Source organism: Cinclus cinclus, chromosome 16, assembly GCF_963662255.1.
Source record: "Cinclus cinclus chromosome 16, bCinCin1.1, whole genome shotgun sequence".
In the NCBI taxonomy this organism is placed as follows: Eukaryota; Metazoa; Chordata; class Aves; order Passeriformes; family Cinclidae; genus Cinclus; species Cinclus cinclus.
Window position 1 is genome coordinate 14,057,419 of NC_085061.1, and position 13,398 is coordinate 14,070,816.

General features: G+C 40.9%; 1 protein-coding gene across 4 annotated transcripts in view; it reads left to right on the forward strand.

Annotated features, from left to right (window-relative positions):
• RBFOX1 (RNA binding fox-1 homolog 1) overlaps positions 1-13,398 on the forward strand; it is a 1,143,703-nt gene that overhangs the window by 877,623 nt on the left and 252,682 nt on the right. For 3 of the 4 annotated variants that reach the window (XM_062503893.1, XM_062503896.1, XM_062503897.1), the window contains exon 1: positions 5,796-6,473. The exons of the other annotated variant lie outside the window; for it this stretch is intronic. In XM_062503893.1, coding sequence (XP_062359877.1) covers positions 6,330-6,473 — 144 coding nt within the window. In that variant the 5' untranslated portion in view covers positions 5,796-6,329. Of the gene's footprint in view, positions 1-5,795; positions 6,474-13,398 lie in introns of those variants that run through there. 4 annotated transcript variants of the gene reach the window in all.

The window sequence follows — 13,398 nt, forward strand, 5'->3', positions numbered from 1 at the left end:
TGTCTGCATTACCTCTGTGCTAAGGGAGGTGAGAGTGGGATTCCCAGACGAGTTTTGCTGCACCAGTTCCCACTGCAGCTTCTTAGGTCTGCCTACGTCCGTGCTTCTCGAGTTGGGAGGTAACAGTTTAGGTTAAGCTATTTGGGTATTTTTATTTTATTGTTTTCCTTGACCGTGGAACGGCGCATCACCTTAACTTTGCTAAACCAGTGGCGCTGCACTCGTTGCCCCCTGCTCTGCCCAGCGAGCCCTTCTTAGTCCCGGCCGCGGTTCCTGTGCCGCCGGCCGAGCAGCGCATCCCAGCCCTGTCGGTCCTTGGGTACCAGCCCCGCTGCGCCCCCGCTGTGTGCGCGCCGAGGGAGCGCGGGGAGCGGCCGCCAAGGCAGAGGAGCGGGCAGGGGCGATCCCCAGAGGAGCTCAGGGCGCTCGGGATCGCGCTGCTGGGACCGGCCGTGTCCCTCCGGAGCGAGCCCTGTCCCCCGGTACGACTCCTGTCCCCGTGTCCCTCCGGAGGAGCCCTGTCCCCGTGTCCCTCCGGACTGAGCCCTGTCCCCGTGTCCCTCCGGACTGAGCCCTGTCCCCGTGTCCCTCCGGAGTGAGCCCTGTCCCCGTGTCCCTCCGGAGGAGCCCTGTCCCCGTGTCCCTCCGGACTGAGCCCTGTCCCCGTGTCCCTCGGACTGAGCCCTGTCCCCGTGTCCCTCCGGAGGAGCCCTGTCCCCGTGTCCCTCCGGAGGAGCCCTGTCCCCGTGTCCCTCCGGAGGAGCCCTGTCCCCGTGTCCCTCCGGAGGAGCCCTGTCCCCGTGTCCCTCGGACTGAGCCCTGTCCCCGTGTCCCTCCGGAGCGAGCCCTGTCCCCGTGTCCCTCCGGAGCGAGCCCTGTCCCCGTGTCCCTCCGGAGGAGCCCTGTCCCCGTGTCCCTCGGACTGAGCCCTGTCCCCGTGTCCCTCCGGAGGAGCCCTGTCCCCGTGTCCCTCGGACTGAGCCCTGTCCCCGTGTCCCTCCGGAGGAGCCCTGTCCCCGTGTCCCTCGGACTGAGCCCTGTCCCCGTGTCCCTCCGGAGGAGCCCTGTCCCCGTGTCCCTCCGGAGGAGCCCTGTCCCCGTGTCCCTCGGACTGAGCCCTGTCCCCGTGTCCCTCCGGAGGAGCCGTGTCTCCGCTAGATGGAGCGCCCGGAACGGCGGAGCGGGAGCGAAGCGGGAGCGCTCCCGGCCCCGCTCCGCACTCGGAGCGAACCCGCCCGAACCGCCCCCAGGGCTCAAACCGGCCTTGTTTCCATCCCCCCAGGCTCCCTACGGAATGTCCCCAAAGCAGGGACATCACCCCTGCCAAGGAACGCGCACGTTCTGCTCGGAACTGCCCCTAACTATCTAAAGGCTGAACATTTCATTTATTTTGTTGTCTTCCCCCCCCTTCCCCCCCCCCCCCCCCCAGCACGTTGGTGTAAATAAGGGCTGCTTCTGTAGTGAAAAATCCAGAGTTAGTGCTGAATGCTTGTGAAACGTGTGTTCAGTGGTGCTGAAGAGGTTAACTCTGCTTTGGAGAGATTGGGTATGAAGTACTGGAGAAGTCAATGGATGTAACACCGTGCTTAATAGGAACAGAAAATTAGTGATTCTTACTTGCGTGAGGTAAGCATGAGCTTCTGTAATGTCCTGATCTTTGTGCAAAAATCTCGTAAAGGAGAGCAATCTTCACAAAAACCTAATATTAGAAATAAGGATAGTCATTGCAAGAAAATAGCAGTGGAAGAATGAGATGTTGCCTTTTAGTTTACTGGAGTAGAGGGAAGCCCTTTTAAATATTTTTGATAATACAGAGTATTTCAAAAGTTTGTTATATATCCCTACTTCATTTTTTTAAAAAAGATACACTATGTCTACGGAAAACAGAATAGTATGTGAAAATAGACGCAGAGATATTGATAATTGATAGTAGTTTATCAAAATGTGTTACTAATACATTAAATTTTATGATACACTGCTTTTCCTGGTTTTGAGTCGTGGGAGCTATTTTTTCATGTGGTGTTAGATAAGGAGGGTTTAGAGAAAGGACTGCTCTGCTATTAGATTCTCTGCCACCTGCATGAATTACTTTTGAACCGCATCAGCCACTTTATAAAGTTGAGAAGAAACTATCTTCACATGGAGCATTAAATATGCAGTCATGATGTATGTTTTCTAACACTTGATGTGTGGAGGTATACAATACTTAAGATACTGCGTGCCTTCTCTATGTGTGAACTCCTTAATGTAGGCTACTACTGACATGAGTTTGAGGTGTAAAATGGTGTGTGGTGGTGCAGGTGATGTGCTTCAGAGCCCTCCTTTAATTGATGGAAATGGTCTGAATGTTAGACAGTCTGCTGTGCTATTTCCAAATGTGAACTTCTAGGTTAAAGGTCTGGAAATTCAAAACTTGAACTTAAATTTGAAGTTGACTACCAGGTCACAACAAGCTGAGTGGTTGATTTTAAATAGAACGTGTTACGTTAAATAAACAGATGCATTGCAAATATAAGTGGGTTTGGATTTGTAAGTCAGCTGTGTGAGAAGTGCTGTTGGTCCTTTTTGCTTTGTTTCAGAGCTTCTCTGCTTTCATGTTTTTATTTGCATATTCAAAATCGATCCAGGCTTTGCTGGTGGCATTTTTCAAATGGTGTTCACAATGAATGTGGGGAGAAGGTGCCTGTCTGCACGTTCTCTGTCTGTGCCATCAGCCATGACATGGACAACCCAAAGAGGTCAGAGGAGGGAGTGTTGCCTCTCACGGTGGTGTAGTTGGCATTGCATCACAGATGGATCCATTATCAGTGTGGAAGAAGGTTCTAGAAACTCCCACAGAGGCTCATGTGGGCAATGTAGATGATTGGCCTTTTTTTTTTTTTTTTAAAGTGTTGGTATTTGTTGTTAATTGATAGATACTTGATATCAGCAGCTGAGCATGGGGTGAGTTCAGTTCCTGACTCAAGAGGGCCGGAGGACAATGAGAAATGTCGTGTGCTGAAGGTGAAGTGGCCTTTGCAGTTGCACACTCTGGTTGTGGCAGAATGAAGGAAAAATGGAGTTGTCTGTAATCTGCAGAGGAGATGCCACTGGTGTCTGTGCTGCTCTGTGGAAGTGTGTGGTGCTGTTACAGGGACACTGTCCCTGTGCAGGTGCAGGAAGGTCAGGCTGTGCACAGGCATTCATGTCCCTTTGGCACTGCTTGGTGGCACTTAGGGTATATATAGCCATAACTGGGACTGTGGGGGTGATTAATGGGCTGGGTTAGGGACAAAAGTGTGTGTAAACAAGGAAATGGCTTTGAAGAAGAGACATTGATTTTATATTTATAAAAATAAAACACACTTTGTTACTTTTTTTTCTTTTTAGACATAATGACAAGTTATCCTTGGAAGGGATAAAAATTGGTAATGACTTTCCCCTGCATCTCTTGAAGGAGCATATATCAGGCCAAATAATTGTGTTTCTTTTTTAGGTCTCTTACACTGCTGAATTATGTATGTTTATTGTTTCCCTGTGTATAGATGATTTGGATAGTTAAGATACTGCTCTTCTTGTTTTAATAACATCATTATGTAAATGTCAGGAATCCACAGTATTTGTGGGTCACGTTTTCCCAACTTCGAATTGGGTGAAAATTAAGGAAAAAAGGCCAATGAGAAATTCACTTTTACAATGACTGTTAGCCGCCTTGACAGTGCTAAATTCTCTTTAAGTAATTGTTCAACACACTGCTTTTAAGAATTTAATCTGTTTTATGGATGTCCTTTTAGCTGTGAAATAGTACAGTAGACAGAAGTAGCTTTGCTTGACCATCACCATGTTCCAGAACCTCACTTTGGGAAATTGGATACATTTATACAGTTCCAAACTGTTTGGCTAGGAAGAATGCTGCCTTTGATTTTGACATAATGTAGAAGGAGTTGGTTACCTTACATAACATATTTGTTTTTCATTAAACATGCTGATAAGGTCTCATTAAAGTGCCATGTATTATTTATGGTATTTCATATGAAACTGAACTGAGGGGAAACTTCTCTCAGCTTAGGGCACTTGCAGAATAACAGCCTTTCTGGGTTAGAAAAAAATAAAAAGAATGAAGAAAAGCATGACATATTCCTGTCAGAATAGGAGATTGCCTAAGGCACAGAGAAAGAATGAAAAAAGGAGAAAGGGCACAGAGAGGGTTCATTTGTCCTCCTCCTCCTCACTCTCTCTTGCTCTGTTGCATGAGGGGTTTTTTGGTTGGAGGTTTGGGTTGTATGTTTGGGGTTTTTTGTTGTTGTTGGTTTTGTGGGTTTTTTTGTGTGGTCTTTTTTGTGTTTTTTGTTTGTTTTTTCTTGTTGGTGATTAAATAATCTGGGCTGTTCTAGTAGATGAGTCCCTGATAAACTGCAAAAGCATGGATGTTTCCTAAGCCAAACCCAATTCCTTTATTGTAAGTTTGTGCATGACTGCTTTGCTGTTGATTACTGAGTTATGTGTACATTGGTTTTGTTGCATTGACTGATTCTGAGAAAGAAAGTTACGTAATAACTGATTCTGCTGGAAAATGTTCAGTTTTGCATGAAGACTTAGTGGATCTAAATCAGTCTCTGGGACTTGTGTGGGTGCAGGTATGTGAGCACACCCACAGAATGAAAAAGAATTTTTTTTTTAATGTAGCACCTGAGTTGCAGTGACGTGTTTTGACTCCGTTTCCACTTAAGCAGAGACTATTATTTGTTTTCTAAGAGTAGACCTTAGATCAAACCAGTTTATGCTGTTGATAAAATAGACTTTTCATGTGTTTGGGTTATTTGCTTATTGTTTTTAGCATTAGCTTCTTGGTCTCAGATGCATTTTTGTGGGAATTATGTATCCTATAAAATTGGTGATTTTCAAATCTTCTTCCGAGTCCTTTTAAAAGAAGGAACCCCTTCAAAACCTCAGGTGGTTCTTTGAGGTTTGACCTTCTTTCCTGAAGAATTAATATTTAATTAATTTGTCAAATTATAATTAAAAATAGTAATATCTTCTGGTATACTTGAGTTGTATCTCTGGTAAAAAAAAAAAAGACCTGTAATATAGGACCTCAAGGACAAACTGTAGTATAAATTATTTGATTTGCAGGTCACATCCTACTTTATTACATAAAGACTAACTAGATCTACTAATGAATAATTATTACTCCATAAAATAAAGGGGGGGGGGGGTGAATAAAAAGCTGGCTAGAGTGGAATACTAATTTTGAGGTATCATTCTCAAAGTAGAAAGTAAACATTAAATTCTGAAAATTGCAAATGTAATTTTTCCATGTAACCTGATAGGGCAGTCCTTGATAATAGATTGACTAGCTGTCAAATAAATTTGTAATTTTAGATGAGATGGGCTTTAGACCAATTTTAAGATACAGTCTTTATCCAAGTGTGCTCCCCTCCCCCGTAAAGTAGACACAGTGTGCCACAGAATTCCGTTTCATTCCCAGTGTTTCTGCTGCAGTGGGTACACAGCTCCTGCACAGTTCCACTGTAATGCTTTCATAGGCTTCTCTGGGAAGCTGGGTAGCGAATGAAATGTAGATATAAAATTAATTTGTATTTTAAAAAAGCTCGTTTGCTGATAGCGCTGTGTGTTTGCTGGAATCCTCTTGACTAGCCGAGATTGTTTCCCTTTCCTACTTTGTGCTTCATACTTGTGTTCTTAGAAGGGGAAAGCCCTTTTGCAGTCAGGTGTGAGTCCTGGGAGGGGGGAAGGGTGCGAGTGTGCCTGTGTGCGTGCAGAATCATAACAGGCATTCAGTCCCAGCTGGGCAATGACACTAATTGCCCAGATCTCCTGGATGCCTGCGATGCAGCGTGCTCACTTTCTCTCCTTTCCTATCCTCTCCAGGGATTTTTAAAATGCAGTATTTGAATTTTGGTGAGTGGTAAAGACCCTGCCCTAGGACCCATTTGACAAATGAGAAGCTGTGCAGCATCAGCACCAGCCGACTGAGCCTCACTGAGTCTGTCTCTCTCTCTCCTAGTCAGCAGCTACTGTTGTGAGACAAGCTTCAGCTCTCTGTCATTGAGGAAGTTCCATTTGCTCATCAATAGGCTGCAGGCTGTGTCTTCTTTTTTCCTCTCTGTTAAAAATTCGTAGTTTAAACCTACCAAGTTGCCTTAGCTGACAAACGAATGTAGGGGCTTAGGGCTGGGGAGAGGAAAGGCTTTTGAGAAACACCGTTTCTTATTTAAATAATCAAAAAGGAGAGAGGGGGGGGAAAAAAATACAACAAAAACAAACAAAAAAAACCCAACAAATCCCACTACCAACCCGTAGTGACAAGACAGGGCAAACGTGCTTGCATGCAAGCCCCCTCACTTGTTCTACGTAGACTTCAGAGCAACACCATGCAGCATCCCCTTACGGGTGCAACCTGCGTGGCACTGCCGAATGTGGGCATGTGTCCCCAGCTCTCCTGTGCCTTGACTTTTATGTACTTACAGCAGGTAAGTTTGCTTAACTTTTTCTTTTCCTCGCGGTGCTCGCTTTGTCAGCGTCGTTTGGGGGATTTGCAGTCGGGGAGGTATTTCTTGTGTGAACAGACTGTATAAATGTCTCCCACCGTGTGGAGCGAGTGTTGTGCCTGCACTTAAGAATGTGAGAGTGAGTAGAAAATACGTTTTAACACAGCATCGAGCCTTCGCATATCTTTTGCTGTTTTGTTGTTGGTCTGTTTTATTTTTTTTTTTTTGCAGTGTGTCTGTTGGTGATGTTTGTAGATATTTAACACGGTACTGTGGCTGCGTTTCTCATGGATGCTGTAGCCGAGTTTCAGCCATAAAGGACTGCTCTTTATTCACTTGCAGGCATAAATTATACTTCTAATGTAAATGTGTCCAATGGCAATTTTGTTTAAGCCTTCTTTGACGACAGGAATTTTAAGTCTGTGTTAAAACGTGCTGCTGATTAAAGTCAAGCTGATTTTTAGTTCACAGGGAAAATTATGATTTATAAAGATATATCTGTGCAGAATTTGTCTCTTGCTCAAGTATATTGGACTGGGTTTTAAGAAAATGTTTGGGTATCAGCAAAACAATACCAATTTCTACTCAGTTTTTAATTGTTTTTTTTAAATGTCATTTCATTTTTGCTTAGAGGATTTTAAGTATTTCCTTGCACCCTCTCGTCCAAAATTATTTCATATCTGGTACCCCCTCTCTACTGTAATCTGAAATAACTGCATAAAAGCACATTTTTTAATTTAAACTAGTATTTTGGAATAATCTTTATATCCTACTCTCTTTTATAACTGAATCCACCATTATAGAGTCATCTAGTAAGTGTGTAGAGCCAAGAAAGAAATATGTTATCATGCAAAAATTATTAATCCTGTTTATTCTGTTACTTCTGTTGAAACTTCAGGAGGAAAAATATTCTTATGCCTACTGTAACAAACAGGGGCATTTCTTCCAACTTCCACTACAACACTTTCTGTGCATATTGACTTCCCTGAAAGTCTCTAACTTTATTTCTGCATTCACATATGCCTGAAAGGTGATGTACGATATTTCTTTTTGTTCATAAAGAATAGATAAAATAGATTAAGGCTTCTTTTTATTTGAGGGCATTTATTTTTCTGTTACTGCTGAAAGAAGAGATCTTCAGTATTTTCAGGATATAAACCTTTCTGTAGTTTTTTTTTTTTTTTTTTTTTTTCCTCCTGTAGTGTAGTATAAACCATTTCTGGCTTCCAGCTTAGGAGTGCATAATAAGAGATTCTTGCATGTGCCCTAGATTATCCATGTATGTGGGAGGGATTCATATGTCTGCAATTAAATTTGCATCAGCTAAATATGATATGTTTAAATTTCAGTAATTTGCATGCCATAACTAAAATGTACATTCTTGGTAGTTCTGTATTCTGGATCTGTTTTGGGAATGGCATTTATAGATCAGCTTTAATGATCCGGTGTGACTTGTGCACTTAGTGGTTACATACAAAATGTACTCCTGTGTTTTGTTCTGGTTTTGTTGTTTTCAGTTTGTCAAAGAACAATTTGAACGTTCAAGATAGGGCTTTTGAGAGCAAAAATGGGAATTCAGGTGAGAGGTCAACATGGCCACACAAGGAGCTGATAAAGGATAACATAATGAGGTTGGGTGCTCTAATAACGTTCCTCAGTGAGATATTGCAGTACCATTATGCAAACATATCTATAGCATGGCACTGCTTTAAGGTTTAAGAAACTGTGCAACTTTAATGAGTACTTGAAAACAGGGAATTCAATTGCATCTCTTCCATCGGAGAGGAAGATGAGAAGTGATTGCTAATGCACTTTACAAAGCGCTATATCTAGCGGATAATTTTTAACTCTTTAAGTGGATTAACTGCCAGACAAAGTATTTTTTTAAAGTGTTTGCTTTCTTGTTTCCTTAATCCTATTGTCAGTTTAGACTCATCCTGTCTGTACTAATCACAGTTCTATATTAGGTTGAAAGGTCTCCTAAATTTGTGATGAAAATTATGGCAGGTTCAGAATTCTGTGCTTGTTGCTTCTTTTGATTGTTGGTTGGTATTTTTGTTATTCTGAATTCCTAGAGAGTCAGATAATCATGTTCTTAATTCAGATATGATCTCTTATGCATTTGGTTAAGTATTTCTTTAGAAACAATGCTACTTTATCTCAAAATTATCCAGTCAGAGAGGACTGAGTTGACATCACCTGCAAAGCCAATATAACATGGTTCTGGTTCTAAACAGTAAAGATTTAGTAAAGAAGTTGTTTGCTTTTGAAAAATAATCATAAACTTTTACCATGACAGTCTACCTAGGTTTTTTTCTGTTTTTCCCCTATCTGACAGTTTAGAGCACACTGACAAAAATACTTGCTTTGTATGTTTAGTGCAAATATCACTGTTTCAGTGAAACTCTAAATGTTTTTCACTATCAAGTTGTCTATTGATCTTAAATACAGGTAACCTAAAAGCTTTGTGGCAACTTAATAACTCGTGAATCCCCCCTGTCTGTGCAACCTGTGACCAACAGTAAATAGACATTTTGTGAAGCTATCGAGTTTTTTTTCTCTCTCTAAAAATTGCACTTGAGATATATCTGCTCACTTGCACCTCAGTCAAAATCAGACATCCCTATTACAGCTGAGCTCTCAGTTGTTAAACTTTGCTGCCTATTTTGAACTTATGATGATAATTATTCTTATTTTTTTATGTATCTACATTGGTATTCTGTCACATATAAGTTTTACAACTGGAGACATGTCGCTCTTGAAAGAACTGGGAAAGGCATTACGTTCTTCTCAAGATGGGCAAGCCAGTCTTTGTCACTCAATATTTCTTTATCCTTATAGCCATGAGGATACTGGTTTTCTGTGGAACTGAATTAATGATTTGGGAAAATCTGTGCTTTGGTAGTCATTTATTTGTGCAAGTGACATTGCTTGGCCAATTTGTTTAGGATAAATGGATAGACTGTTTTCTCCAGTGTACTACAGAAGTGCTCTACTGCTTTTTCCAGGGTTAGAAACTTGGCTGTTTGCTCTGGTGTCTTTCATTTTACACGTTGGTGTCATGTTTTAAGAGCCAAGTAAGGAACTGTGGGGTTTTTTTATTTTATTTTTTGTTTGTTTGTTTTTTGTTTTTTGGTTTTTTTTTAGCAGTTTATGCATGGAGGATGCTTTACCTAAAATATTTGGAGCTTAACTCTTGAAAATAAAGTTGAAAATGAATAAAAGATGGAGGCCTAGGTCATGTTATAGATTAAGTCTCAATAAGATATTCACTTGAAAAAGCCAAGAGAAACTGAAGAATGCTTCTGAATTAGTTGCTTGAGATAGTCTGAAATTATGTGGACACTTCCTTAATAAGATGGTTCAAACTATGGGAATCCAGGGTGGCTTTTCAAAGAACATCAAAACTGAAGTGACAGTGACAGTGTCAGTGGCAGCAATGAACAGAGGGAGAACGTGGGGCTTTGCCTTGGAAGTTTTCACTGCGTCACTGCAAGGACAGTGTGGCTGCATTTGGGTGAGAATTTTCCATAGTGTCAATATTTAAAGATGCAGGAGAAGGGAAGTTGCATTTGTAGTGCACCCAATCTTTTGGTAACATTTCATGCGGTTAGAAACAGCTGCATGCATCTATTTTCTCTTCTTCTCCTTAAACACTGGCCTGAAGTAATTTTTGCAGCAAAATGTTGACCACTGGTTAATTGGGATTTGGAGTATATTAATGTAGGCTTAGCTCTGATAACTGATGTTTTCCTGTGGTCTATTTTCCTGGTTATTCTGTTGGGATTTTTCAAGTAAAGTGACAAAGCAAATGGTTGTTTTGAAACATCACAGAATATTCTATGTAAAGGTATACAATGCTGCTGTCATTATTTTAAAGTTGGGTTGGTTTTTTTTGGTTTTTTTTTTTTTTTCTGTTTAATGATGATAGATTTGCTTTGTTTTAAATAGTGAAGTGGTTTGTACAAAGGGTAATTCCTCTTAAATGGAGCAATTGCTCATAGTGGACATGCACAGATCGAAAACAATTGAACTGAAACTTCAATATCAACCTTTTCTGTCTTTAACAAAGTAGTTCATGGTACAGCTCTCATATCAATGATGAAAAGAATCCACCATGAAAACAAAGCAGAAACCAACAAAATCTCCATCTCTACCCCATCTATTCCATTACTGCTTACATGGTAAATTAGTGTGATTTTGTTTGGGCCTTAAGCATTATGGCTATGGAGAAAAGCTGAATTCCCCTCTCAGTTACTTATGTCATGCTTCTGGATCTGATGATTTATAGGAGTCTGAAAGACTTTTTATCACATTCTTTCTTCATGGCTTAATTCAACGTTGATGTATTTGGTAGCATTTTCAATTGATGCAGTCAATAGTGTCAATAATGGAATAAGGATTAGAACAGATTATCTTTGTGCTAAAATTGTGTAAAGAATTGAATGGATGAACAAGTCAAACAATTCCTGGATACAGTTTAACTTTTTTTTTTTTCCTAATGGAGCAAAAGCACATCAGTTGCTGAATGCCACCATTGCAATCACAGTTCTAAGTGTCTAGTTTTTGCATTTAATACTTAAGTGACTCTTCAAAGGTTCAGGTATGTCAGCTGAATTCAACAACTGATGTTTCCTGTTTATGATGTTTTATGGCGACCCTGTTTTAACCAATCATGAGAACACTGCCTTTCTTTGCCTAGTTCATTTATAGTGCTCTGTGGCTCTCCTGTACAATCAGTTCATCTGACTTTAGTTCTTGAAAACTTTAAGCATCTGTTATATTACGAATTAGAGTCTTTGCACGATTTTGATTCTCTCTCTGCTATTTCATGGCAGTTTTCATGTGAGGATGTACAACCTCTGCTTATTGACTGCATGAGCGCAGAGAAGTCCATGGTACTAATGCTCACTCACCATCTGTTTTTCTTACAGCTGGGCCTTGAATAATTGTCCAGTAGCTGATGGACTGAGGGTAGGCAATATTTTCAGGGTTTTCTGATTCATTTAACCAGCTTCGCTGCCCCAAGAGAAACACAGTGCTTGTTTATTCGTATGTGTAGGGTAAAAGGCTGTGCTATGTCAGACAAATTATAGCATTCTGTTAAAACAAAAAAGGAACTGCCATGCTGCAAACCATATCCTGTGGATGCGTTTGTACCTAAGGGGGCACTGTGGCACTCCGAGGGAATTTTAGTCTATGAATGAAACACACCTCAAAAGGTGGGAGTGCAGCTGTTGCTCCAGGCGTGCTGTTAAATGCAGATTTCAGGAATGTCGTCTTGCTGTTTATCCTGATCAGGGTAAATAAGATGGTTTAGTTTTCACCAATAAACTGAGAGCTGATATTTGTGACTCCACCTGTGACTGAAGCCCAACTTCCATGTTTACATATCTTTTGTCTCCCAAGAGCTGCTCTGTTGTTCTCCAGAGGCTAATGAGAAGTGGCTTAGAGATCAAGTGCTGTAGCAGCTCTCATTCTGAATAAGAGCTCGTTTGGGGCATTTAACTCCAGCCTTGTCAAGCAAGGTCAGTCTCTTACAAAGGCTAGAGGACGTGCTTTAGTGAAGTACTCTCCTCTTTAAATACTAGAAAGAGGGAGGTAAAAAAAAAACCCAACCAAAGAAAGAAAACCAACTCCAAACACAAAAACCCATCAACAAACCAGAAGAATCTGTTAAGAAGGTTACCTGCTGCTTTGGATTATAAGGGCAAGAGCAGTTGCAAAGGAGCTTCCACTGGAGCAGGTGAATATTTTTGGCTTAGAACCGTTGTTTTTTTTCTAAATGACCTGTTTGAATATTCTAAAACCCTTTATCTGAAAAGGGATGCCTGGATATTCAGTTATGAGCTATTTGTAAGTTAACCCCATTCATAATATTTGCTCAAAAGGTATATGGATGGATATTTTCTAAGGAGGGGAAAAAAAAGGTGGTATGGTGTGTTTATGCCAAGGGAAGTCTGTGGTGGTTATGTAACCAGGGTTTTTTCTCAGGGTAGCCAGTAGATATTTGCTTAGATTTTTTTTTTTTTTTTTTTTGACCATAGCCATTCAAAACTAGACTGGCTTTTTTTTGTTTGTTTGGTTGTTTTTTTTTGTTGTTGTTTTTTCTTTTTTTGTTTGTTTGTTTGTTTTCAATGTATGTATTTCTGAGTGGGTAAATAAGTACTATGGCCATGTTAATATTAGTCCTGCTAAAAATATTTTTGAAGCATTAAATAGGTGGTTTAAATGAAAGTGATAAAAATTGTGACACAGGAATTTATCATCTTGTTTTATAGTGTTAGAATAATGTTGGTGGAAAGGAGAAGTCAACACCCTCTAAGAATCCTTCAAGCTTTCCTGCCTTTTAAAGGTGCATGTGCGATTGATTTATCAGTTTTAAAGTGTGATGTGTAGTGCAAGAGCTCTCCTGAGAACCTGCTGTCATTTCCTTGCTGGCATTGCTCGTTTCCCTTGGAGTTGCCTAGTGCAGCACCATTGACTTCTTTTACATTTTGCTTCCCCTCCCACTCTGTCAGTGCAGCAGCCCAGTGAATTTAATTAGAGAAAATAGCATATCTAATGTCTGTGCTCTCCTGACTGGTTGTAGTTGGGCCTTTGGTCTTTTGCACTAGAGCAGGCTCCAGCTGTGGAGAGATCTTGCAGCGTTTTGATCCTGCTCTTGCTCGTTGTGTTGAACACAGGCAGAATCAAAATTAGATACTGTAGTAAGAACTGAAGTGTTCAGTGAGTTATTTTTTGTTCGCACTGAGTCACTGATTTTTACTTTTTCCTCCAGATATGGAAAGAAATTCTGTGGTACTTCAAAACTGAAATACTTAAGATGTTCAGGTACTCAAGAATGCAAGTGCCTTCATTTTAGACCATCTTTAAATTTACCTTTTAACCCTTTATTTCAAAATTC